Below are 27,769 nucleotides of genomic sequence, written 5' to 3'. Positions count from 1 at the left end.
TCTTTGTCCCCATGTGCAGTTGCAAACAGAAGTCTGGCTTTTTTATGGCGGTTTTGGAGCACTGGCTTCTTCCTTGCTGAGAGGCCTTTCAGGTTATGTCGATATAGGACTCGTTTTACTGTGGATATAGATACTTTTGTACCTGTTTCCTCCAGCATCTTCACAAGGTCCTTTGCTGTTGTTCTGTGATTGATTTGCACTTTTCGCACCAAAGTACGTTCATCTCCCTTCCGGAACGGTATGACGACTGCGTGGTCCCATGGTGTTTATACTTGCGTACTATTGTTTGTACAGATGAACGTGGTACCTTCAGGCATTTGGAAATTGCTCCCAAGGATGAACCAGACTTGTGGTAGGTCTACAATTTGTTTCTGAGGTCTTGGCTGATTTCTTTTGATTTTCCCATGACGTCAAGCAAAGACGCACTGAGTTTGAAGGTAGGCCTTGAAATATATCCACAGGTACACCTCCAATTGACTCAAATATTGTCAATTAGACTATCAGAAGCTTCTAAAGCCATTTTATAATTTTCCAAGCTGTTTAAAGGCACAGTCAACTTAGTGTATGTAAACCTCTGACCTCTGGAATTGCGATACAGTGAATTATAAGTAAAATAATCTGTAAACCATTGTTGGAGAAATTACTTGTGTCATGCACAAAGTAGATGTCCTAACCGATATTCCATAGTTTGTTCACAAGATATTTGTGGAGTGGTTGAAAAACGAGTTTTAATGACTCCAACCTTAGTGTATGTAAACTTCCGACTTCAACTGTAGGCTAGACCTACACAGTAAATCAAATTAGGAACCATGGATGGCACATGTATTTTGGGACAACATTAAACTTTGAATCAACTCTCTCCCCGGCAACTGTCCATCCTTGAGCACTTCTCTTCTTGCTGCTGTTGCTCCGTCCAGCTTCGAATGCCTCGAGCGCTATTGGCCAAGTCAGAGAGGGGGGAGACAGACGAGGGAAATTCCTTCGTGGTGCTCAAATTTCGCCAATCTAATTTTCCTATCCTCCTTTGTCTCGGTCTGAACACTGACGTCTCTCCTCTGCCTTTGAGTCATCACCCGCTAACATGGTAAGTTTTTGGAAAAAGGATAACATCTTCGTTTTCATAAATACTCAAGTTTCTTCGGTTTTGTTTTGACTGTCAGGCCGTCACTGAAGCAACTGTCTTATTTGTGTTCTCTGCAGATGTTTCGAAGTGCCCTTTTATGTCTACTAGTCGCAGTCGTTTGCTGTCATGCCGAGGTAAATGCTTTTTATTATTTAGATGTAAAACAATATATACGCTCTAGAGTACGATTAGTCTGTTGACAAACGACTGTTTTCCTTTTTTTTTTTAAATGTATACTTTTTCATTATTTGGCTAATGTACATAATCCAACAGTAACGTGCTTGTCTGATTGGTCAATTTAACTTGGGACATTCTGATGTGTGTACGTTTTTATATAAATAACTAAACAGTAATTTAAAGAAGACAGAGTTTAGAAAAAGAAGGGGCAAAGCCTTGCACATCTGTCCAGCTTCAAAGGTGCAATGTCAACATTCACCAAACCAGTGCATTTGAGTGCATTTTGTGTGTACATTATGTGCCAATGAAATAGCAGCCTATTCTAATTAGCTCCAGACCGTCAGTATCTCTAGGAAAAGTCTTTATCACACATACTTGATATGTAATATATTTTAGAGAACATTAGAAGATAATTAATGTGCTTTCTGCCTTCCATTTACATCAAGCAAATCCTGATCACTGCTGTTGAATGTACTTCACTTCAGCATAGTTTTTTAAAAGTTATTTTTTTGGGGGGGGGTGTTTCACCCCTGTTTCCTGTAAACTACTTCTGATTGGTTGCCATGCAGGAACAGTTGTTCACAGTTGTTTGTAGAGGTGGCCACTTTCGTCATTGACCACCAGTGTAGTGTTGTTGACATGTTGGAGGCTCTGGCTAGGTTCATGGCACTTCTTAATGAACTGGTCTTGTGCTGCGATGGCCAGAGGGGTGATTGATGGTCTCAGAGAAAATAGACCAATATAACAGACAGTTGGGAAAGCCAATGAGGATTTTTTTTTTTTGGTCACACCTCAACCACACACACACAAGCACTGCAGATAGACAAGCGTGCACACCCACACACATGCACAAACGTAGGCACGCACACACACACACACACACACACACACACACACACACACACACACACACACACACACACACACACACACACACACACACACACACACACACACACACACACACACACACTACCAGTTCCCTGCAATGAAAGACTCTAGGTGGTTTTTTTTTTACTATGTATTTGTGTGTGTTTTTTAAACCATCTTTCCCTGTTTAAACAGCTGTGAAATACACAGCTTGGCAGCTCTTAGGTGTTGACAAACGCAGATAACAGATGTGTCAGTCTTTTCATCTACAGCCCTGGGGCCACATCTTCTATATTTGGGATGTATGTGTGTGTGTGCCTGTGTGTGTCTATATCCTCATCTAGCTGCACATGTACACTGAGTCAGAGAACATGCCCTTAGACCTCAACATCCAAAGAGTGGCAGTCCTGACAAGGAAGAAAGAGGAAAAGTGATTGCTGTGTTCAATCATTTTGCTCTGTCTGTCTGGATTTTCCAGTTGTTGGTTTAGATTTCTAAAGGTTCATTTCAAAGCCAGCCTCCTTTCCTACCTGTTTCCCTACAGGTTATACTGTGTCGCAGACAGCAACGACAGTGTTGACTTTTTGAATACCATAGTAGTGAATGAGTATCATTGAATATGTTTTTTTTTAAAACATGCTGCTCCAAGCAGAAACTAGGTTGTTATTTCAGATGTCCTCATTTCAGTTGTAATCTGTTAGTGTGGACACGGACAGTCAACATGGTCTCAGCTGTGTACAGTTTGTTCTGCTTCATCCATGCCCTCCCAGGCCCTGTGAGTTCATTCACAGCCAGCCTGAGGGACTGAGTTATCCAACCCTGGACATGAACATGTAACAGCACTAGAGGAATACATGCCAAATCTGTCAAACTCAAAGCTGTATTTGTGCAAAGGCCCTTGAAAAAGGATACCCAGACAGGGCCATTTTCTATAGATTTCAGAATGGAAAATCGATGTGTTGTTGGAAGTAGGACATAGCTCCATAACCTTTGACTGTTGTCTGAAAGAAAAATAGCTTTAGGTACCAGCTACTGACTGGTAGCACAGTCCTTCTGTAATCTAAAAGCAAGCATTATAGGCAGTACCATGATGCCCATAATGGCCCATAAGAGCCAAGGTGGCTGTTTGTCCTTCACCAGACTGAATTTACTGCTGTATGTCCTTCGGGCCGGTCCTACACAGAAGGCCAGGATTCATGGTTTAGGGGTCCGAGTGGAGCAGGCTGGGATCTGACAGGCATGTGTGATGGCTGAGGAGCCAGCTAAGCCTTAGACGATGAGGAGATCCAACTGCCTCTCTCTCTATTTCCCTCCCTTCTTCCATCTTGTTTTGTGAACATGGTTATGGTGTGTGTGTGTGCGTGCGTGCGTGTATGTGGTTGTGGTTGACAGGCATGTGGTGTGGTGCAGTGCACCCATTCCCCTACTTCTGGCACCACTTCAGAGCCATCCTTAATGCCCTCAGTGGAAAGGCTTGTTTGCTCTCCTACACAGAGCAGCTTGTGAAGCTCATTAAGGGAAGGTTGATGTTTTTCACTGTGTTTTATGCCAGTTTAAGGTTTCCCCCCTCTCTTTCTTTATCTTTTGTCTCTGCTTTTTTTTCCGCTCTCTCCCTGGCTGGCATGTTTCCCAGATTCATAGAGCGAGAGAAAAAAAAGGGAGGGAGAGAGAAGGAGACAGAGAGAAAACCAGACGATTTCTAGCCCTATTAGGGGGGCAATTAGTCTCAAAATGTGGTCTGGATGACTGAAGCTGTTGCCTGGACGGCTGATAAGGAACACAGCACAAATGAGTGCCTAACCGCCAACTGATAAACACAACCTTGTAGTGCAGAAAGGCTATTTACAGCAAGGTTGTCTTGTATTTACACAATGGTATATAACTGTTTATAACTGTGGCAGTTGATACGTCTATTAAGTGTGCTAGCTTGGCCCTCCTCAAGAGTGTGTGATTGGAACAGTGCTTTGCTTAAGAATGCATGCCTTTTCCTAGAGTGTGTCTCCTTCTCCTCCTCCTCTAAACATCTGTCAGCCATTAGCTCACCCTCTCCGCCTGCACAGAGCAACACAGGAACAAGCCTGTTCTGCCATGACACCACTCAGCACCAGCCAAGACTAGCCAGGAAGAGAGGGGGGGGGAGAGGGAGATGAGTTATAGACAGAAAAATAAGAGATTGAGACAGGAGGGGGGAAGAAAGTGAGTGGGTGGGAGAGAGAGAGAGTGGGATGAAGAAGTGAGAAACAAGAGTGGGAGAGAGTGATATAGGCGATGAGAGTTAGTCGAGAGACTAGCCGGGAGAGAGGGTGGGAGGACGGGGGAGAGGAAGGGAGAAGAGGGGAGCTATACACAGTTAGGGGGAGAGGAGTTGAATGGACTGAGCTTCCCAAGGATTTATGGGAGATGGTATATACATGGCTTTTGGGTGGATGAGAGGAGCACTGTAATGGAACTCCATTCACCTAGCATGAGAACGAACTTGAAACAATAAGGCTATAGGCTGATTAGGCTGCTAGAGCCCGCCTTTTTGCTCATGACATCACCTTGGCTTTTATAGGTTCAAACAGTCTTTACGAACGAGACGCTCTATCTAAACCAATCACTTTTAATACGGTGAATTAATTCATGAAAGAATGCAGATGTGTAACCAATATTCAGACGTGTAAGAGGACATCTGGCCTGGGGTGGCCCAGCTGGGAGTGAAACTTTGTCTTTATTCAGACGTGTAACCAATATGACACGGCTAGCTAGTTAGCGGGGTGCGCTCTAATAGCGTTTCAATCGGTGACGTCACTCGCTCTGAGACCTTGAAGTAGTTGTTCCGCTTGCTCTTGCAAGGGCCGGCTTTTGTGGAGCGATGGCTAACGATGCTTTGAGGGTGGCTGTCGTCGATGTGTGCAGAGGGTCTCTGGATCGAGCCCAGGTAGGGGCGAGGAGAGGGACGGAAGCTATGCTGTTACAGATGAAACTTCCAAGAAAATCTGTGAAAAGAAATGGAAAAAGAGGGAGAATCAGAAAGAGCATTTTCAAATAGAATTTGTATCAGAAGTTTTTAAACCACGGAATCGAGTTGTCAGTGCTCAGGTCGAATGTGTGAGTGGAGGAAAAGGATGTGAGTTCTTGGGTTAGAAAGCTGGCCTTTTACCGGGAGGTCCGTGGGGCGACGCACAATTGGCCTAGCGTCGCCCGGGTTAGGGAGGGCTTGGTCGGTAGGGGTGTCCTTGTCTCATCGCGCACCAGCGACTCCTGTGGCGGGCTGGGCGCAGTGTACGCTAACCAAGGTGGCCAGGTACACGGTGTTTCCTCCGGCGCATTGGTGCGGCTGGCTTCCGGGTTGGATGTGCGCTGTGTTAAAGAAGCAGCGGCTTGGTTGGTTGTGTATCGGAGGACGCATGACTTTCAACCTTCGTCTCTCCCGAGCCCGTACGGGAGTTGTAGCGATGAGACAAGATAGTAGCTACTACAACAATTGGATACTACGAAATTGGGGAGAAAAAGGGGGAAAATTGAAAAAAAAAAGAAAAAAAAAAGAAAGCTGGCCTTTTTGGATGCTAGCCGAGGTGTGAGAGACCCTGGGAGGAATTGACTGCCCACCTTAACGCCCTCCTACCTCTGTAAAGCTTAATGTGAAAAAAACGTGTGATTTTTGTCCGAGCAGGACCCTCTGACAAAATGTTCAGGTAATCCCATGTTTTGATTTATTTATGCAAGCATTCTGCTTGTTGGGAACGCAAAACAAAACAAGACAGTAGAACAAAACTCATTACCAGCTTTAGAAAGAACTGGGGTTCATTGCATAATGAAATATGTATGCGTTGACTCAATTCTCTTTGTCAGGTACCATTTCAGGGGGGCACAGCGACTATTATTAGTACCTATTGACCTATCTGATGCCTGAGTCAGGGTCTAAAACGGAGAGGTTAACAAGTCACACATGCCAAAGAATCACTTTGTGCTAGTGCCTTCTAATCCCGACTCTGTCTCGTAAGTAGTGACCGCAAAACCTGGGGTTAAGCAGCTGCTTCTTCCCGAAGAAGTCTCATAAAGACAAAGTTTCACTCCCAGCTGGGCCACCTCAGGCCAGATGTCCTCTTACAAGCCAGGGTCACCTCCTCCGTGATCAGAGCCCTCTGACCCACCCCCCCTACCCACCACAGCAGCTTACTTCCCAACATGGTGATGGTGTCACACACAGCTCAGACCCTTGCGCGTGCATGTGTATTAGGCCTGGGAATTCCCAGGGACCCCTCGACACGATATTATCACGACATCTATTGCGATTCTCACGATTCTATATGTATTGCAATTCCATACTGTGATTTTATTGCGATTCGGTGTTCCAAACGTATTGCTCACCATCTGATGCAGACAAGAGACAGCCATGATGAAATGCATTTTTGATCAGTCATGGAAATGAAAGTGCTGAAAACAAATGGGCTCTGTATTTAGAAAGAAGACGGAGAACAAGCTATGGAGGAACGTTTTGGCGCAGGTACAGCAAACTAGTTCAAAATAATATTGCAATAGGATATGATAGGATATGATATATCGTCAAAATGAATATCCCGATATGTAATTGCCTTGTTTTTTTCACCCATCACTGAAATGTGTGTGCGCTCATGCATGGGTGAGAGCATTCCAGTGTGTGTGCAGGCTAAGCAGCAGTAGCTGGGCTGTGCAAGTGCTAAATGGGTCAGCACAGCTAGAGCCCGCAGCCATGGCTCTGGAAGTCAGAGGGTTTGTCTGGGTGAGCAGTCCCCCGAATCAGGCCTTTGACCTGGGCAGGAATGTCTGGTATGTGGGGTGAGCTCTCTCATTTGGGCCTGATCTGGGAGATAGAGGGAAAGAATGCTGTTCACTTTAGACACACTTATTAAGGCACGACTTAACGGATTGGTATTTTTTTTTGTGTGTGTGTAGTTTAAACTAAAATCATGATCCTATGTAGATGAATGAGACAAGTTTGAAGTTGTTCTGCAATTACATGTAGTTCAAGTTATGTGCTGTATGGAACTGTCACACCCTGACCTTAGATATCTCTGTTTTTCTATATATTTTGGTTAGGTCAGGGTGTGACTAGGGTGGGTACTCTAGTTTTTGTATGTCTAGGGTTTTCGCATGTCTAGGGGGTTTTGTATGTCTATGTTGGCCTGATATGGTTCCCAATCAGAGACAGCTGTTTATCGTTGTCTCTGATTGGGGATCATATTTAGGTAGCCATTTTCCTAATTTGTGTTGTGCGATCTGGTCTATGTGTAGTTGCCTTAGTGCACATCAGTAGCGGCATGTTTCGTTTGGTTGTTTGTTGTTTTGTTAAGTGAGTTTCGATTTTTTTTAAATTATGTGGAACTCTACTCACGCAATGCCTTAGTCCGATCCTTACGACGAACGTGACAGGAACGTAATTGCTGGAAAAATAAAGGATAATTAATGACTCAAGTAAAGGTGAAAGTCACCCAGTAAAATACTACTTAATTAAGAGTCAACAAGTATTTGGTTTTAAGTATACTTAAGTATCAAAATAAATGTAATTCCAAAAACATACTTAAGTATCAACATTAAAAGTGTAAATCATTTAAAGTTCCTTATATTAGTTTTTTTTTACGGCTAGCCAGAGGCAACATTATTTTGGCTACCATGGCTATGCCCCCATTAGATGACAATGCCCCCATCCACGGGGCACGAGTGGTCACTGAATGGTTTGACGAGCATGAAAACAATGTAAACCATACACCATGGCTGTCTCAGTCAACATATCTAAACCCAATTGAACACTTATGGGAGATTTTGGATTGGCGCCTGACACAGCGTTTTCCACCACCGGCAACAAAACACCAAATGATGGAATTTCTCGTGGAAGAATGGTGTCGCATGCCTACAATAGAGTTCCAGACCCTTGTAGAATTCATGCCGAGGACCTTTTAAACTGTTCTGGCTCTGTTCTGCTCTATTAAGATACTATGTTGGCAGTTGCTTGTATATTCTCTCTGCAGGGAGACAAGAGGCCTTTCTTTGCTGTTTGTCCTTCTGTTTAGATGTATAAGGCCCCCTTCCCCAATAGCCGCAGACAGAGCCTTACGTGAGACAACATTTCCTCTACCTCCCATCTCAATTCTTTTTTTGGTCTGATTGCAAAGGACTAATGTGACTCATATGTTCAGTCCACTGTGGGCCCTCTGATTTGGGTCATGGTGAGTTATGAAGTATAGACATTACACACACTCCTCTTCTGGAAAGCACTTCTGAATGAAAGGTCTCAGCAGTCAGCCAGCTGGAAAGATTAGTCATAGAGTGTAATCAGCCCCCACAGCCTTTTTCCTGGCTTTCAAAGAAAAGTATGACATTGGCAATTACATTTTATGTTAAGGGCTTTTGAAGCTTTGATGACGAAGGATCTTGAAGTTACACCTAGGGTGTGACTTTGGTTTGTTTCGTTGAACGGTATCTTTCCATTACTCATCCAAAGTAGTCCATGCATACACACACACACACACACAAACACACACACAAACACACACACACACACACACACAGACACACACACACACACACAAACACACACACACGCACACACACAGAACAGAAAGGAGAGAGTCTTTTCGTCCAATATGACATCGTAATGACCTAAATACAGTAATAGTTTATTATAACTCAAACCCTCACATTGTTGTTTATCAACCAATTAGGAGGATGACAGTGAGTGACACGTCCTTTGTTTGAATCGAAGAAAACCATGTTCATTTGTTTTTGGGACTAGGTCTGTTTCTTGTCTACAGCTGGGCGCTGGAAGGTTTCTCCAAAGTGATCACTCACGGTTGTGTAGAATTGTGCACTCCTTGTGTTTTGCTCACAGTCTGTCCACACTCACTTCCTGTGTTTGAGCCCTGCGGTTCTCTAGTAACTCTCTGTGTTGCTGGTATTAACCTCACCGAAACTCAGTGTTGGCCTTATAGCTCATTCTGTCTGTAAAATACCATTATCCAACACATATCCAATTAATGCACCTTTTGGTTGTCTGACAATGTATAGTCATTAGTCATAGTTTAGTGTAAGTTGTGGTCATCCCCACTACAGTACATCCCAAGTGATAACTCAATCATGGCGTTTTAGTCTTGGCCGCCATTGGAGAACACAGTTGCTCTCCTCACCCTGTGGAGTGGCCAAACCAGGCCCATGTTTGCTGTCTGTCTCTCTGCTAAAGTAATCACTGTTCCCTGTGTGTTATTTCCTGCCTGGCCCCTTCTAGGCCTCTCCCTCCCAAAAAATCCAAAGCGGCTGTGAAATAAAGAGCAGAAACAGTTATACCTGTGTAGCCATTTTAACATTTTCCCCTGAGTCACCTCAGAAGGTGCTGGTGGAGCCAGAATATTTTTTATTGTGAAAGCCATGTAGGCAGTGTTGTGTAGAATTGTGTACCCGTTATGTTTTGCTCACAGTCCCATTCACACTCACTTCCTCTGTTTGAGCCATATGGGCAAAGATGGTGGATAAATGAAGATAGTTCACTCAGTTTACCATTGGGGAAATAATTGTCAGTCTCACATAGACACCAATGCAATAGCAGCTGGGTCTGGTCTAGTTAGTTCAGTGACTTTCATTGAACCAGAAAAAAAACTGGGGGGAAAAACAGCGATTGGGGGTGTCTCGCTTCCTTTTCCGTCTCTGTTATGGGTCTCCAGTAGCTCTCTGGATACACCAGAGAGGATGATGTGATGCGTGAGCATTTACTCTGCCCAAGATCTGTACACGAAAAATAATACCAGAAAGTGAGGGATTTTGGTATTAGGTCAATGAGAGAGTGTCGCATTTGGGTTTAACCGGAGATCATTTAGGTCATTTAGAAACGAAGTTCCTTGGATAACAGATGGAAGGCTCTCTCCCCAACTGATTGGTTCATCTAGTGCTATTAAAGCCATGATTGGTTTGATATGCCTCTGACTTACAGCTTTCTTTTTTCAGTGTCTTAACTTTGCCCTATAAAACAAGTTAGGATTGGATGGGAGAGTCACAGGTTGGACATGCTCCCAAATTCCTCATCTTGGCTCTGCAGGGGAATGTTTGCGCCCTCGTTTCCCTGAAGTGTCTTTCTTGTTGTTGTCTTCCACTCACGCTATCCATCTCCCTCTGGGCACACAGAGAGAGAAGTCAGTCCAGACCAGACACTCCAGCTGAGAATGCAGATCTGTGTGTGTGTTCAAGTGTGTGTGTGTGTGTGTGTGTTGATGGGTGTACTGCTCCTCTGTTAGACAGCTCGAAGACAGAAGTATTTTTTTACCATCAGTTCTTGGCCTGTGGACCGACCCTGCCATAAGTCTTCATGTGGACTAATGAAAATAACATGCCTGAGACAGGAGGTCTCGGCCTGACCTGCATATCGTACAGTGTGTGTGTGTGTATGTCTGCGTGCTAGAGTGCGCACATACTGTACATTCCAGTGCGTACATGTGTGGGTCAGGTCTAGGTTCAAATAGTACAGTGCCTTGCGAAAGTATTCGGCCCCCTTGAACTTTGCGACCTTTTGCCACATTTCAGGCTTCAAACATAAAGATATAAAACAGTATTTTTTTGTGAAGAATCAACAACAAGTGGGACACAATCATGAAGTGGAACGACATTTATTTTATATTTAGAATTTTTTTAACAAATCAAAAACTGAAAAATTGGGCGTGCAAAATTATTCAGCCCCTTTACTTTCAGTGCAGCAAACTCAATCCTTCAGTGAGGATCTCTGAATGATCCAATGTTGACCTAAATGACTAATGATGATAAATACAATCCACCTGTGTGTAATCAAGTCTCCGTATAAATGCACCCGCACTGTGATAGTCTCAGAGGTCCGTTAAAAGCGCAGAGAGCATCATGAAGAACAAGGAACACACCAGGCAGGTCCGAGATACTGTTGTGAAGAAGTTTAAAGCCGGATTTGGATACAAAAAGATTTCCCAAGCTTTAAACATCCCAAGGAGCACTGTGCAAGCGATAATATTGAAATGGAAGGAGTATCAGACCACTGCAAATCTACCAAGACCTGGCCGTCCCTCTAAACTTTCAGCTCATACAAGGAGAAGACTGATCAGAGATGCAGCCAAGAGGCCCATGATCACTCTGGATGAACTGCAGAGATCTACAGCTGAGGTGGGAGACTCTGTCCATAGGACAACAATCAGTCGTATATTGCACAAATCTGGCCTTATGGAAGAGTGGCAAGAAGAAAGCCATTTCTTAAAGATATCCATAAAAAGTGTCATTTAAAGTTTGCCACAAGCCACCTGGGGGACACACCAAACATGTGGAAGAAGGTGCTCTGGTCAGATGAAACCAAAATTGAACTTTTTGGCAACAATGCAAAACGTTATGTTTGGCGTAAAAGCAACACAGCTGAACACACCATCCCACTGTCAAACATGGTGGTGGCAGCATCATGGTTTGGGCCTGCTTTTCTTCAGCAGGGACAGGGAAGATGGTTAAAATTGATGGGAAGATGGATGGAGCCAAATACAGGACCATTCTGGAAGAAAACCTGATGGAGTCTGCAAAAGACCTGAGACTGGGACGGAGATTTGTCTTCCAACAAGACAATGATCCAAAACATAAAGCAAAATCTACAATGGAATGGTTCAAAAATAAACATATCCAGGTGTTAGAATGGCCAATTCAAAGTCCAGACCTGAATCCAATCGAGAATCTGTGGAAAGAACTGAAAACTGCTGTTCACAAATGCTCTCCATCCAACCTCACTGAGCTCGAGCTGTTTTGCAAGGAGGAATGGGAAAAAATTTCAGTCTCTCGATGTGCAAAACTGATAGAGACATACCCCAAGCGACTTACAGCTGTAATCGCAGCAAAAGGTGGCGCTACAAAGTATTAACTTAAGGGGGCTGAATAATTTTGCACGCCCAATTTTTCAGTTTTTGATTTGTTAAAAAAGTTAGAAATATCCAATAAATGTCGTTCCACTTCATGATTGTGTCCCACTTGTTGTTGATTCTTCACAAAAAAATACAGTTTTATATCTTTATGTTTGAAGCCTGAAATGTGGCAAAAGGTCGCAAAGTTCAAGGGGGCCGAATACTTTCGCAAGGCAGTGTATTCAAGAGAATTTAAAATGTTGGGTTTGATTGGGCTTGCCCAGCTCAATGGAACCAATAGAATCAAAAAACTGCAAACCCTCTTGATTGTTTCGCTGATGTATAAAAGGGTGATTATGTATCTATAAGGAGGGATATATATAGAGAGAGATTACACAAGGCTTCATATCGTGTGTCTGTGAAAATCTCACCACACACGCCAGCCAAGCAGTGACATACCAGCAGATACTTATGATTGTTACTAATCATGTCCTGTAATACTTAAGTAGGGCTGTGTGGCCTGGCAGGAAGAGTGGCTGTGTGGACCCTAATGGGGATCCTAATAAAATACCCCAAAATATCAATGGTGAGAGGTCGGGGGTCACAAGGCTCAGGCAGCTGGTGCTCTCTGACCCCCAGTCATGCCTGTCATATCTGTGACACCAGGCTACAGTCTATACATGGTCCCCCATTGGAACCCACTCATATATGCATAAAATATATAATAACATATTGGTGCCATATGTAATATACACTACCGTTCAAAAGTTTGGGGTCACTTAGAGATGTCCTTGTTTTCCGTGAAAACATACATGAATTGAGTTGCAAAAGGAATAGCAAATATAGTCAAGACGTTGACAAGGTTATAAATAATGATTTTTCATTTAAATAATAAATGTGTCCTTCAAACTTTGCTTTCGTCAAAGAATCCTCCGTTTGCAGCAATTACAGCCTTGCAGACCTTTGCGATTGTAGTTGTCAATTTGTTGAGGTAATCTGAAGAGATTTCACCCCATGCTTCCTGAAGCACCTCCCACAAGTTGGATGGATGGGCACTTCTTACGTACCATACGGTCAAGCTGCTCCCACAACAGCTCAATAGGGCTGAGATTCAGTGACTGTGCTGGCCACTCCATTATAGACAGAATACCAGTGGATTGCTTCTTCCCTAAATAGTTTGTGCATAGTTTCATAGTTTGGAGCTGTGCTTTGGGTCATTGTCCTGTTGTAGGAGGAAAATGGCTCCAATTAAGCGCCGTCCACAGGGTATGGCATGGCGTTGCAAAATGGAGTGATAGCCTTCCTTTTTCGAGATCCCTTTTACCCTGTACATTTCTCCCACTTTACCACCACCAAAGCACCCCCAGACCACCACATTGCCTCCACCATGCTTGACAGATGTGGTCAAGCACTCCTCCAGCATCTTTTCATTTTTTCTGTATCTCACGAATGTTCTTCTTTGTGAAGACACCTCAAACTTAGATTTGTCTGTCCATAACACTTTTTTACAATATTCCTCTGTCCAGTATCTGTGTTATTTTGCCCATCTTAATCATTTATTTTAATTGTCCAGTCTGAGATATGGCTTTTTCTTTGCAACTCTGCCTAGAAGGCCAGCATCCCGGAGTCGCCTCTTCACTGTTGACGTTGAGACTGGTGTTTTGCGGGTACTATTTAATGAAACTGCCAGTTGAGGACTTGTGAGGTGTTGGTTTCTCAAACGACACACTCTAATGTACTTGTCCTCTTGCTCAGTTGTGCAAGTGGTCTCCCACTCTTTCTTTTCTGGTTAGGGCCAGTTTGCGCTGTTCTGTGAAGGGAGTAGTACAGAGAATTGTACGAGATCTTCAGTTTCTTGGCAATTTTTCGCATGGAATAGCCTTAATTTCTCAGAACAAGGATAGACTGACGGGTTTCAGAAGAAAGTTCTTTGTTTATGGCCATTTTGAGCCTGTAAACCCACAAATGCAGATGCTCCAGATACTCAACTAGTCTTAAGAGGGACAGTTTTATTGCTTCTTTAAACAGAACAATAGTTTTCAGCTGTGTTAACATAATTGCAAAAGGGTTTTCTAATGATCAATTAGCCTTTTAAAATGATAAACTTGGATTAGCTAACATAATGTTCCATTGGAACACAAGAGTAATGGTTGTTGATAATGGGCCTCTGTACGCCTATGTAGATATTCCATTTTAAAAATCAGCCATTTCCAGCTACAATAGTCATTAACAATGTCTACACTGTATTTTTTATGAATTTTATGTTATTTTAATGGACAAAAAATGTGCTTTTCTTTCAAAAACAAGGACATTTCTAAGTTACCCCAAACTTTTGAACGGTAGTGTATGTGTGGGTTTGTTTGTGTTCTTCACACTCCATGACATATTGGTCCAGTGTCTGTCTGTCTACCATCTGCCCTATAAAATTGTGGGTGTCTTTTGTCTGACTGCGTTGGCTGAGAGAACATGTGTCACTATGCGTGTGGGAGGGCATTTGCCGAAACATTGTTATGCTAAAGTCACTGTGGCTTAGCGGCCCTCGCTGTGAATGAAAGGTCACAGGTCAACGGGCTGTTCAGACTTCCATCTGAAACTGAGGGTCTGGATAGCAGTCTGGGGGACTTAGATAGCAGACAAAAGGGCAACACACTTCTCTCTCTCAATGTTGGTGTGTATGTGTTTGAGTGTAGAAATCGATATATACTGAAATTACATAGTGTTTCTTAAAATGTAACATACTGTTTATCAAGACATCTGAAACAGAACATAATTATAAGGGCGTAATTATAAGGTGAGACCCAAATGCAGACACAGGAGGCAGATGGTGGAGCTCCGATATTTATTATAACAAAGGGAGTAGGCAAAGGCAGGGGGGACAGGCGAGAGTTCATAAACCAGGTCAGAGTCCAAACCGTACCAGGGGAAAGGCAGGGGGGACAGGCGAGAGTTCATAAACCAGGTCAGAGTCCAAACCGTACCAGGGGAAAGGCAGGGGGGACAGGCGAGAGTTCATCAACCAGGTCAGAGTCCAAACCGTACCAGGGGAAAGGCAGGGGGGACAGGCGAGAGTTCATCGACCAGGTCAGAGTCCAAACAGTACCAGGGGAAAGGCAGGGGGGACAGGCGAGAGTTCATCAACCAGGTCAGAGTCCAAACCGTACCAGGGGAAAGGCAGGGGGGACAGGCGAGAGTTCATCAACCAGGTCAGAGTCCAAACCGTACCAGGGGAAAGGCAGGGGGGACAGGCGAGAGTTCATCGACCAGGTCAGAGTCCAAACAGTACCAGGGGAAAGGCAGGGGGGACAGGCGAGAGTTCATCAACCAGGTCAGAGTCCAAACCGTACCAGGGGAAAGGCAGGGGGGACAGGCGAGAGTTCATCAACCAGGTCAGAGTCCAAACCGTACCAGACGATAGGCAGTCTCGAGGTCAGGACAGGCAAGGGTCAAAAACCAGATCCGAGTCCAAAAACAGTACAAGGGGATAGGCAGGCTGGTAGTCAGAACAGGCAGAGTGGTCAGGCAGGCGGGTTCGGAGTCAGGACAGGCAAGGGTCGAAACCAAGGAGGACTAGAAACAAACAGAGACTGGGGAATAATAGGAGCAAGTAAAACCGCTGGTTAACTTTGCAAACAAGATAAACTGGCACAGGGAGACAGGAAACACAGGGATATATACACCGGGATATAATAAGCGACACCTGGAGGGGGTGGAGACAATCACAAGGACAGGTGAACCAGATCAGGGTGTTACAGTAATGGTATACACATTAGAAAACCCTACTGCTAGGAAGTGAAGGGCATTTCACCATCTAGTGACAGCCTTCATGAATGCGTACTGTCTGTCTGTCTGTCTGTCTGTCTGTCTGTCTGTCATTTTGTCAGGCTATCTGTCTGTCTGTCTGTCTGTCTGTCTGTCTGTCTGTCTGTCTGTCTGTCTGTCTGTCTGTCTGTCTGTCTGTCTGTCTGTCTGTCTGTCTGTCTGTCTGTCTGTCTGTCCGTCTGTCCGTCTGTCCGTTTGTCCGTCTGTCCGTCTGTCCGTCCAATACACCAGTGAGTAAATTGTGGTCACTTACTTGTGATCACAGCAGAAAATTATCAATCTCAATAACATTATATTATTTTATTGATTTAATTGCGCAGTCTTTACAAATACAATGTTATCTGACTCAAGCCAAGTAGACCTGGTTCTAGTAAAATCACCCTTTTTCTAAATCTAACATAACTGAAGAATTGTATAGTAATGCATATTGTTCAAATAAACCTAAAATGATTGCATTCCAGTCAAATGTTATACCTGTAAATCTAGCTATTTTAGTCAACACTAGATGGCGATGGCCACCTTCGATGAGATCGCTCTGTAGTTTACTTACGGCAGTAAAGAAGGACCCTTCCTTTATTACTTATTACTGTTAATTCTTTGGAATTTCCTTAGTGTTTCCTTGTATTTTTCTGATCGTGTAGATTAGAAGAATGCATTTAAGAAGTGGCATGTAATCTCAATGTCTTTGCGGGAGGAGATGTTCATTTTGTATTTACGGACATCATCACACAAGTAGAAGGCATCAGATGTATAATCTCCCATGTCTTCTGTGTCTCTGTGTCCCTGTAGGAGGGGAAGAGCAAGTCCAAGGTGTGTGCCAATGTATTCTGTGGGGCTGGCAGGGAGTGTGCTGTGACAGAGAAAGGGGAACCTTCCTGCCTGTGCATCGAGGTGAGTCTTAGCCTATACACACTCACACACACACACACGCAGGCGTGCATGCGCTCACACAAACACGTACACACATACTCGCATGCATGCATGCACGCATGCATACACACTCCTGGCAAAGACCAAAGGTCTCACTGCACAGATTGAAAATGGGTGTGCTCTCTCTCTGTCTTCAGCAATGCAAACCTCACAAGCGCTCTGTGTGTGGCAGTAATGGTAAGACGTACCGCAACCACTGTGAGCTCCACCGCGACGCCTGCCTGACCGGCCTCAAGATCCAGGTGTACCACGACGGACACTGTGAAGGTAGGGGACCCTGAAAAGAATCCCCGGGTTGTCTTAAGGCATAGAAATATATTTCTAGAATGGACAAAGCCCCTCAGACCATGCACATTTCAATGAAACACATATGTACACTCAATATGACTGCTGGTCTTCCCATCACAGAGCATTACCTTGAATTGAAAGTCTGTTCTGGGAGTTCTATTTCTGTGTTCCAAGGAACATTCTGCAATAAAGAGGAGATTAAGCGAAGTGCTTGCAGTTGTTTTGATTGTGTTGTGATTTCTTTCAGAGAAAAAGACAGACAAAGCTGTTGCTGCTAGCCCAAGTAAGTATCCTGCCTAAGGTCATGAGGCCCATTGTCTCAGAGAGGTTAATGAATAATTGATTACAGTTTTTCTCAGTCACTTTGGTGCATTTTTCACATCATCCCTAACATGTGCAAAATAATAAGTGCATTTCTCAGAACTATTTGTACAAACTGCAATATACAATGGATGTGTTTCTAAAGCTAGTCAGTCACTAAAAATCCTGAGTACATCTCTCAAAAGTAAATATTCATGCCAATGATCATGTCAGTGTCATCAGAATGATAAGTCATTGAGTCATTGTTCACGAACAAGGTCGTCAAAATGTTTAGGCATGTTGTCAATGTAACTGTGTACTTTGACAGTATTACCTGATGTAAACTCAGGCTACAGTTTGGATGACAGTTACTGTATTGAAAATGCACAAGGCTGCACTTCTATGGCATATATCAATTTCAACAGTACTATTTACATATTACTGTATGTGGGTTATTGATTGAAGAGACTGGACAAGCCAAGGGGCACAAAGGAAAAAAAACTAAATGAGAAAGAAACACAGGAAACCACCCCTAAGGCACAACTTTGCCCGCAGCACTGTTGTGCTGTCTCTACACATCCAGACGTTCCTGTCTGTCGGCCCACATATTCTCATCCACATCACACCGGATATTTTCCCTTCCAATGCAACGTGGAAAGAATCTTTTGGAATGCCTTATCCATCCTCTGCAGGCGTCTACTGTGATGTCCTCACATGCTGCATCCATTGCAGCCAGCAGGGTCATCTGTGTGTGTGGCTGACGATCGTACACCTTCTACCTCCATGCTGAAAATAACTACTCAATTGAATTAAGGAATGGTGAATAAGGTGGGAGGAATTCTATGAGCATCCTCGGGTGGGTCACAAACCATTGCCTTATGATGTTTGATCGATGGAAACTCACATTATCACAAATGACCACATACTTTGGCAAATCCTCTCTAAGCAGACCCCTCTCATCATCAGGGATGAGAGCCCTGTAGAGAGTCTCTAAAAAGTTGAGTAGATGCTGGGTGTTGTATCGCCCTATAAGGTGGATATGGGTTAGGACACCATGCTCCAAAATAGCAGCACACATGGTGATATTTCCTCCCCGTTGGCCTGGCAAATCCACAGTAGCTCTGTGACCGATGATATTCCGACCCCACCTTCTGCATTTGGTCAGGTTGAAGCCAGCCTCATCCACGTATACAAAGTTGTGAGAGGGTTCACTTGATTCCAACTCCATTATACGCTATATCCCAGAACACACAGTTGAATTTGTTTTGGTAAGGAAGAGTGACATAAAATGTACATACAGTATATTGCATGTTCCTTCCACAGCAATGGACATGTGTGCAGTTTATGCTTACTGTACTATGTTGCTGTAAAGTAGTTACATAGATATATGTTTTACCTGTACATACTGGTACCGTAGCTCCTTAACTCTGTCCTCATTCCTTTGGAATGGTACACGGTACAGCTGTTTCATACTCATCTGGTTTCTATGCAGCACCCTGTCGATGGTTGAGATGCTAACCGTATGGATGTTTTCAAAGACATCGTTGTCTTCTATAATGGTCCTTTGTATTTCCCTGAGTCTCATGGCATTGTTTACTCGGACCATGGTGCAAATAGCCTCCTCCTGTTGAGGTGTGAAAAGGCGTCCTCTGCCACCGGTTTGAGGTAATCTTGCAGTCAGTCCTATGTGGGGAAATGCAGTGATGCATCGCACACTTTCACATAGACAAAAACTATGCGAACACACATTTTACTGTAAAACAAACAGGTGGGTGCATGTAAGGTGCAGTATGTATCTGTATAGAGTATATTTCTGTATGCTGTGAAATACAAGTGGACTACTGTAATATGAAGCATTGTAGGAAGTATACAGTATACTGCTTATATACAGTAACAGTGCACTGTACATTGGTGGACATACCTGTTCTCTCTTCAAAACGTTTGAACTATTGAGGACACTGTTGATCTCCCAATATTCGGCTGCACCCTTCGACCCGCCTCAGCCATTGTAAGGCCATGATTGACAACACGGTCTACAATAGTGGCCCTTATGTCATCAGATATGCGCCTATGTCCTCTTCTGTCTCTTCCTCTGTTTTGCCTTCCACCACGCATCCTTGCTCCTCTTCCTCCTCCTCTTGGCTGTTGACCCTGTTCGTTTCCTGGTCCATCCATTATTGGAAAATTGCAACTCTGTGTTGTGGTCTGTCTATATATGCTTGCCGATTGATTCTTCATGAGATGCAACTTTGAGCAATTTAGACAACTGGTTGATTGTTGGTTGAACTAACACTTTACATTCCTTCATGAGTGAGGGTCAATTTCACCTGCACGATTCATCAATTCACGTTTTTGTACAAAAGGTCTAATAGAAAGGTGTAAAACTGTGCTTGACAGTTAATGACAAATAGTTCAACAATTTTGCATGTAATGGCTTATGCAAGGAACTAATGTCTAGATGTTTTGAGGGGTAAGACTATTCAACAGAGAACCATCTACTATATTTTGATCAACATGACATGAGCAATTGATAATGCTGACACCTGTTCAAAAGGAATAAGAAATTGCTTTAATGATGTGCACAAGTGACTCGACGATTTGGAATTTGTACAAGTAGTGTCAAGAATTGCACTTTTGATCTAAGAAATGCACCAAAGCGACTGAGAAAAACTGTAATAATAGCAGTATGTTCATTTCATGCTATCCTTACATGCACTGTGGAAGATACACTGTTGGATATTCCATTACACTTTCACACGACAGCTATGTGCTCAAGGGAGACACACACACACTCACAACCAGCCCCCCCCCAACACACACACACACACACACACACACACACACACACACACACTCACAACCAGCCCCCCCAACACACACACACACACACACACACACACACACACACACACACTCACAACCAGCCCCCCCAACACACACACACACACACACACACAAACAGCAGTACTCTCACATATTTAGTTCCAGTAAAAACACGCGGTAAATATTAGCGAGTCTGTATAGTCATTCAGCTGTCTGCAGTACTGACCCTCTCTACTCTCTCCCTCTCTGCCTGTGTAGTCGTGTGCTACCTGGCCAACAGGAACGAGTTGCGCAGCCGGGTCATCCAGTGGCTGCAGAATGAGGTGGTCCCTGACGGCTGGTTCGCCAAGGGCTCCAACTTCTCCGACACCCTGCTCAAGTACTTCAAGGTAGGTCGGACTTGTGCGTGTTTGTGGGGTTGGGTGGGTGGATAGGTGTGGGTGTGTGTGTGTGGTTGTGGGCCCAGTGTGTGTGTGTGTGTGTGGTTGTGGGCCCAGTGTGTGTGTGTGTGTGTGTGTGTGTGTGTGTGTGTGTGTGTGTGTGTGCGTGTGGTTGTGGGCCCAGTGTGTGTGTGTGTGGGGAGAGGTAATGATACTTTCATAGTTTAACTATTGTTGTAAAATCATGGAAAAACTGCAGGGGAAAGTACCGCTCACATTATTTAAAGTGGAATGGAGTATTTATTTCTAGTCCTGTACTTCTAGAAAGTCCTCCTCTGTCCTCACCTTAATAAAACGGCTAAGATTACAATCTGTTAGCATGTATGGACTACTTAATGACTCCGTAAGCAGCAGAATGATACATTTCACTTGCAGCAGTTCTACTGAGACAGAATCTGTTGAAAGTTCACCGAGTTCTCCCCCTCTGTCAGTTCGTTTGTTCTGTGGGCCAAGCTTCACAGCATAGAAAAGGCCCCACAGCAAGAACAGACTGTTTAACATTCTTCCCACTGCCCAGCACTTGAACACATAACAGCAGTTATGCAACAGCTCTCCTGCTCTGGCCCCCCAAAGAGTCAATATCATCTCCCACTTTTTGCCTGTGTGGTTAACACTTCTCACAGAAAGCCCATAGAGCTCTGATGGTCATCACCATTTATTTTCATACTCAATACAGCAAAAATAATCATACTAAAGAGTGGTGGAACTGTACTCCTTTAAAGAAGAAAAAAAACACATCTACTGCATCCTCATAGGCTCAAAATAAAATGTATGAATGAATATTCCTACAGGACTATGACAATGGAGACTCCCAGCTGGATTCCACTGAGTTCCTTAAGTTCCTCCAGCACAACGAAACAGCCATCAACATTACCTCATATGCTGACGAGGAGAACAACCGCCTGCTCAGGTGAGCCCCCACCACTGGCCCAGAGTCAGTAGCGCACAGCTGTCACTCGTCACAGACCAGCTCAGATGAGCTGCGCCCACTGGTCGATTCTCACTGAGCCCAGACCAGCTCAGATGAGCTGCGCCCACTGGTCAATTCTCACTGAGCCCAGACCATAATTGGGTAACACTTCACGTAAAGCCTGCAGGTATAATGCATTCTAAAGGTTATTGATAATGCACTGTAAGTCATGAGCAAGTATGACCTGATTATAATGTCTTATAATCATGTCATAATGGTCCTGACTAAATTCCCGACGTTTTGAGTCCGTTGAAATGTTTAGACATATAATGCCAAGTGTTACTTACTGACATTTGCTTAGTGCAGTGCATTCACGTCAAGTAGTAGCAACACCATGATTGTTTGTCTCTCAACATATTGGTATCTCGGTGTATTTCTGTGTTGAATAAGAGTACTTACTAAAAAGACTAGTGACTGTAACCTTGCCGTCATTGTTTTCAATTGCTGCTTGAAGAGAAGAGAAGCGATCTCTACCAACACCTGCTCATATTGTGAGTGGGGCCCAGCACTTATTGAGCTCCCTAAGCAAATGAACAGGGTTTTAATTTCCAGCACCTAACCAGCCATGGTGAGTGTTCTGTAGATTTCTACAGTTGTGACTGTATGGAATCGTCAAAGAATGTAATTGATAAGACTAGGATGAGTGATGTAGATTTATTATATCACAGTTGTTTACATGGTGACCTCGAGACAGGGTGTACGGGGGCAGGGTTGGGGTAGGGGGATGGGTGATTTGGTGGGGCTGAAAGTGCTGTTTTGGCAGTTCTGTTATGGTGAGGCGGCTTGTTTTGATGGGAAGTGGTGGTGGGTGTGGGTGGCAATGGGGCTCAGTGGCACAACACTGGCTGTCCCGTGGGACCATACTCTTCTCCCATGCATCATGGGTCTGGGAGCGAGCGCAGAGAGCGGCACAGGGATTTGGGCAGTATCAACTCTCATTCATGTGTGGAACCTTCCTCCCAATGTGTGTCGGCTAGCTATCTGGGGTCATCTGTGAGATAGACCAGAGTTAAAGGGCAACTGGACTGGCATTAGCCTGATCCCAGATCTGTTTGTGCTGTCTTGCCAACTCCTGTGGTCATTGTCATTCCAATGTTTTAGTTTCAAAAGATGCCAAAAACAAAATAGTGAGGCATGATTTGGTTTCGGCGTGGTTTGTTTTAGGCCCAGTCTAAGGAACATTGAGGAACATTTACAGTGCATTCGGAAAGTAGTCAGAACCCTTCCCTTTTTCCACATTTTGTTATGTTACAACCTTATTCTAAATTGGATGACATAAATCCTCATCAATCTACACATAATGACATAAAAACGTTGTTTTTTTATGTTTGCAAATGTGTTAGAAAAAAAACAAAACAGAAATACCTTTGAACAGGGTATGGTAGTAGGTGCCTGGCGCACCGGTTTGTGTCAAGAACTGCAACGTTGCAGGGTTTTTCAACGCTCAACAGTTTCCTGTGTGTATCAAGAATGGTCCACCACCCAAAGGACATCCAGTCAACTTGACACAAACTGTGGGAAGCATTGGAGTCGACATGGGCCAGCAACCATGTGGAATGCATTCGACACCTTGTAGAGTCTATGCCCCTACGAATTAAGGCTGTTCTGAGGGCAAAAGGGGATGGGTTGCAATGTTTTGTCAACGCAGTGTATATACATTAGCTCCAGTGAAATGAGGGTAACAGTAGTCTGTTTTACTCTATTTCCCTCCTGTGTCTTATTGGCCCTATTGTTAATTCCCACACCTCTCCTGTTGGTCACTAGGAGCCTGTGTGTGGATGCCCTCATCGAGCTCTCAGATGAGAACACGGACTGGAAGTTGAGCTTCGATGAGTTCCTAAACTGCTTCAAGCCTGGCTTCAACCCACCAGAGAGAAGTAAGACTTACACCATATACAGTATCTTCCTGGTATGTTTTTTTTATGTCCAATGTTCAAGCCTTACGTTTAAAAAAAATTAATGATTTGATTATTAGACCCTTTTAAAAACACACCAAAAAAGACACGTTCATAAATAAAATACTGTTACCAAAGAAAATATACATGAAGATGTCCAGAAACTGCTTCTCCAATCAAAATCACAGATTACGCTTGTAGGCGATGTCATGGCCGCGTTAGCTACCTAAGGTCATGCGCAGAAACACATCATCGGGTCTAACGATGTGCAGGTCGTCAAATCAAAAGCATTCCTTCGATATAAAGTTGTTTTTGACGAAAATGAAAACGTGTCAGTTTGTCACTTGCACAAAGTTGTAGTAATTACATGTTCTGCTTCCAACATTGGCTCGAATCTACTGTAGGTTGTGCCTATAGATTTAAAGAAAATGTACAAATAAGGAAGAATTTTCTCCTACTGATTTCCCAAAACCTGGTCCGTTGAGACTGCTTCGCAAGGCGCTCCCGAACGTATTGACCACTTTCATTTCTGGGTTTGAAAACTGTTACTGATCAACATGTCCATTAACTTCCTGTTATCCACTTCCTGCTTCCTGTAGAGTGTGCCCTGGAGGATGAGACCTATGAGGACGGGGCCGAGACTCAGGTGGAATGTAACCGCTGTGTCTGTGCCTGTGGGAACTGGGTCTGCACAGCTGTGACCTGCGAAGGTGAGACTAGCTGTCTCACACCTGCCGTTATAGTAGGCCTTTACTTATCTGGGTCATAGTGTGAGGGGATTTTGAGTTAAGATTAGTTATGTTCTTTCTCTCTCACTCTCTCTATTTATGTCTGACTCTTCCCTCGCTTTATCTCCTTCTTTGTTGCTCTCTATCTCTGTCCATATTGGCTTGTGTCTCGCTTCCTCTGTCCTCCCTCCTCTCTTTATCTTTCTCTCTCTCTTTTTCTCTCTCTCTCTCTATTCCTCTCTCCCTCCCTAAGGCACAGATAAGATGCCTGCTGTGGAGAAGACTGAAGGTGCTGACCAGGAGATGACAGAGGAGGAGTGGACACGGAGAGTGGCTGAGCTCAACAAACATCAGGTTAGTCTGGCACCATGAACAGCACATGACGTTTCACTGCTACTTGATCAAGGGGCAATCTGCAGTTGCTACATCAATTTTTGGACTTAGAAATGAATGATATGTACCCATTGATTCTTAAAGAGTATAGTTTGTAAATGCCTCATGAACTTAGTTCAACTGTCACATTCCATCCGAACCCAACATATAAGCTTGTTTTACTCCAATGTTTGTGTAAGCAAAGTAAATGTAAACAAACATTGTATAGCCTTAAAACATGGTTAAAACTATAATTCTGATATCATGGACGGTCGGTCCTTACATCCATAGCTCTGTCTGTGAATTTGAGAGTGGTTACAGTACATTTCTCCAGCCAATCCCTCAGCTTTTAACCGAAACACTTGAGAAGTGTTCTTGTTTCAATTGTGGATTGCCCCTTTAAGTAACAGTATAGGTCAATGAGGCTGTGTACTTATACAACACACACACCTGTACTTAGAACTTTATGAGTCAATTACTGTCATAATCAGAGCCGATATTTGTCATAGTTTACATGCCCATGCTTCTAGGAATGTCTCACTTTTTGGCTGCATCTTTACTGTACATCAGACCTGGGTTTTGCTTTCTTTTTAGTACTAGGCACATTTGATTGGGCCTGCCTGAGGTGCCAGATGGGCGGGGTTTGCACATTTGGGACTATTTCATTGGTTCCATTGTGTCAGGCAAGCTCAATCAAGAGCGGCTAATGTATTTTAAAGGGGGGAAAACGATATGAACCCATGCTGTGTACACTGTGTATCATAACGGTACTTGTACTACAGTAGCCAATAATCTTGTTCCTTTAACTCTTGTAAGGAAACTGTGGAGAAGATGAAAGTGAGCACTAAGGACATTTAAGAGAGAGAGAGAGAGAGAGAGCCCTCCTTCAGTCCCACCATCAACAATCACTATCTGGCTGAGGCTTTGGAGCTTGTACTGTTGCTAAAGAAATGCATCACTTGTGTTTAGTTTTTATATTTTACAATGTGAATTATTGAGATTTTTTTTTTAAATGTACCAATGTCTATTATAATATTATTGTGTATAGGGGAGACTAGTTGAATTGTGTGTACCTACAAACACAGTACTGTTATCCTATTTGAGTAACACTCCCAAGCCTTGGTAAAAATCCCCATCACCTAGTGGTGGGTTAATATTTGTATTCATTTTAGTTCATTTGTTGTTTTCGTTGTTGTTTCTGTCAGTCAAATTAGCTCATCTGTAGAGAAGAGAAGAGTGTGGGAATTGGAGCTATAAAGAAAGCACAGTTGTAAAGAACTACTTTTCGCAGAAAATGACTTCACAGTTGCCACGACACACACCAACCACATCACAGAGGACAAGCGATTCGGCGAGAAAGCCTTATCAGATGCATTGACCTTACAGGGTGCTATTCCAGACACCTGAGTATTTTACAGGGCCAGTAAATCACATGAAAGATGAACACATGGCTCAGTTGTAAATGTACCTGAATACCATTGTAAATCCATCAACAGTGTGATTACACTTTCCTGGCAGTATAACTACTCATATCATATCTGTGATATATACAGTAAAACCCACTGACCCATAACATCTGATGGTGCCAGGGTTCAATCTGTTAGGAAAAGGAAAATGAAGAGTGTCCGCACTCAGTCTTAGACAAGAACATGTATTCCATCTCTATTTTCTTGTCTATGCACCAACAATATGACAATAATCTATGATTAGATGTGTGCAGGGTTTCCTGCTTTTTCAAGGTAAAGTGATGATTCTAGGGTTCAATCTGTAGGCTACATGTCTACACTGATGAGGTAATGCTGTCCATCTATTTACAAATGGCTTTTCTATCATAGGGTTGTAGAGTTATTACACCATAAAATGAATCTAATGCCAAAACACTAGCCTGGATACTTGTTCGGATTGTGAAGTGAAACTGAAGAATTCAGTATGGATCCAGGCTACCAAAACACACAGATGGTAGTGACAGTACTGTATTGCTAGGAGAGTTTGTGATAACGCCTGTGTCTCCTCAAACCCAGCAAAAAAGATGATCAATTGTAGAATGTTCAGGGGGAAATATTTCAAGGATGCTGCAGATATGGACTAACTAATAGTACTAAAAGTACTTAATAACACAAGTACTCCAGTGCTATGGGTCCCTCCTACTAGTTTGAAATACACAATTGTCTGGTCCGTCTGAGACATACATAATCTGTGCATGCTTTGCCAACAGTACTGCAATCCGTTTCTTTTGGAAGCTGACGCATGTCGGTCTCTCAGGATATAGGTGCTTTGATGGGATGACTTTGTTAGGCACAAGGATTGGGAAAAACTGCCAAAACAACCTCTAGAAAACATTTTAGATTGCATTACTTAAACCAAAGTTCAAATGCAAGATACCTGAAGTACAGTATGTGTAGTAACTTTTAGAAAATAGGTTCACAGCCTAGACTCGAGCTTTCCTTTCTTTGTTCAGAGCTGTATGTCCTGCATGTCAATATTTGAATGTGGTGGATCTCACTTCAATGTCTTTATAATGTGTGGTATTCAGTGCCTTAAATGTTCACTAAGACCTATGGGACATCCTGCTGTCGTTCTCTTAGAGCAATGGCTGTCACTATGAAACCATGCCAAATGGATGGTCTAATTGAAGTTAAAAGCCTGTGTTTCTTTTGTTTGTAATGATTTATTGTCTCACTTTTAGAATAATACCAGCTCGCGTTGTTCGCTGTTACAGTAGACTTTTAATAAAACATTTACTCCCTGTTGATTATTAACACTACTGTACCGTCAAAAAGGTATGCAAGCTTTATACATGTCAATAAATACATTTAATAGACGTAATGGAATGGTTAAGCACATTTTTATTGATACACTTTTGACTGAATGTGTGTGTGCTCCTAGACCTTAGTGCTGCTTTTGATACCATCGATCACCACGTTCTTTTGGAGAGATTGGAAACCCAAATTGGTTTACACGGACAAGTTCGGGCCTGGTTTAGATCTTATCTGTCGGAAAGATATCAGTTTGTCTCTGTGAATGGTTTGTCTGACAAATCAACTGTAAATTTCGATGTTCCTCAAGGTTCCGTTTTAGGACCACTATTGTTTTCACTATATATTTTTCCTCTTGGGGATGTCATTCGAAAACATAATGTTAACTTTCACTGCTATGTGGATGAAACACAGCTGTACATTTCAATGAAAC

General features: G+C 43.3%; 1 protein-coding gene across 1 annotated transcript; it reads left to right on the top strand.

Annotated features, from left to right (window-relative positions):
- Nucleotides 1–935: 935 nt before the first annotated feature.
- Nucleotides 936–27,406, top strand: LOC110495935 (follistatin-related protein 1). The gene is made up of 11 exons (XM_021571467.2): nucleotides 936–1,084; nucleotides 1,201–1,257; nucleotides 16,624–16,725; nucleotides 16,902–17,031; nucleotides 17,300–17,335; nucleotides 20,434–20,564; nucleotides 21,407–21,525; nucleotides 23,350–23,462; nucleotides 24,080–24,190; nucleotides 24,462–24,562; nucleotides 25,397–27,406. The coding sequence occupies exons 1-11, from the start codon at nucleotides 1,082–1,084 to the stop codon at nucleotides 25,436–25,438; spliced, it is 945 nt and encodes a 314-aa protein (XP_021427142.1). The 5' UTR covers nucleotides 936–1,081; the 3' UTR covers nucleotides 25,439–27,406.
- The last annotated feature ends 363 nt before the right edge of the window (nucleotides 27,407–27,769 follow it).

This window comes from Oncorhynchus mykiss, chromosome 18 (genome assembly GCF_013265735.2).
Source record: "Oncorhynchus mykiss isolate Arlee chromosome 18, USDA_OmykA_1.1, whole genome shotgun sequence".
Taxonomy (NCBI): Eukaryota; Metazoa; Chordata; class Actinopteri; order Salmoniformes; family Salmonidae; genus Oncorhynchus; species Oncorhynchus mykiss.
This window is presented reverse-complemented; position numbering and strand designations above follow the sequence as displayed.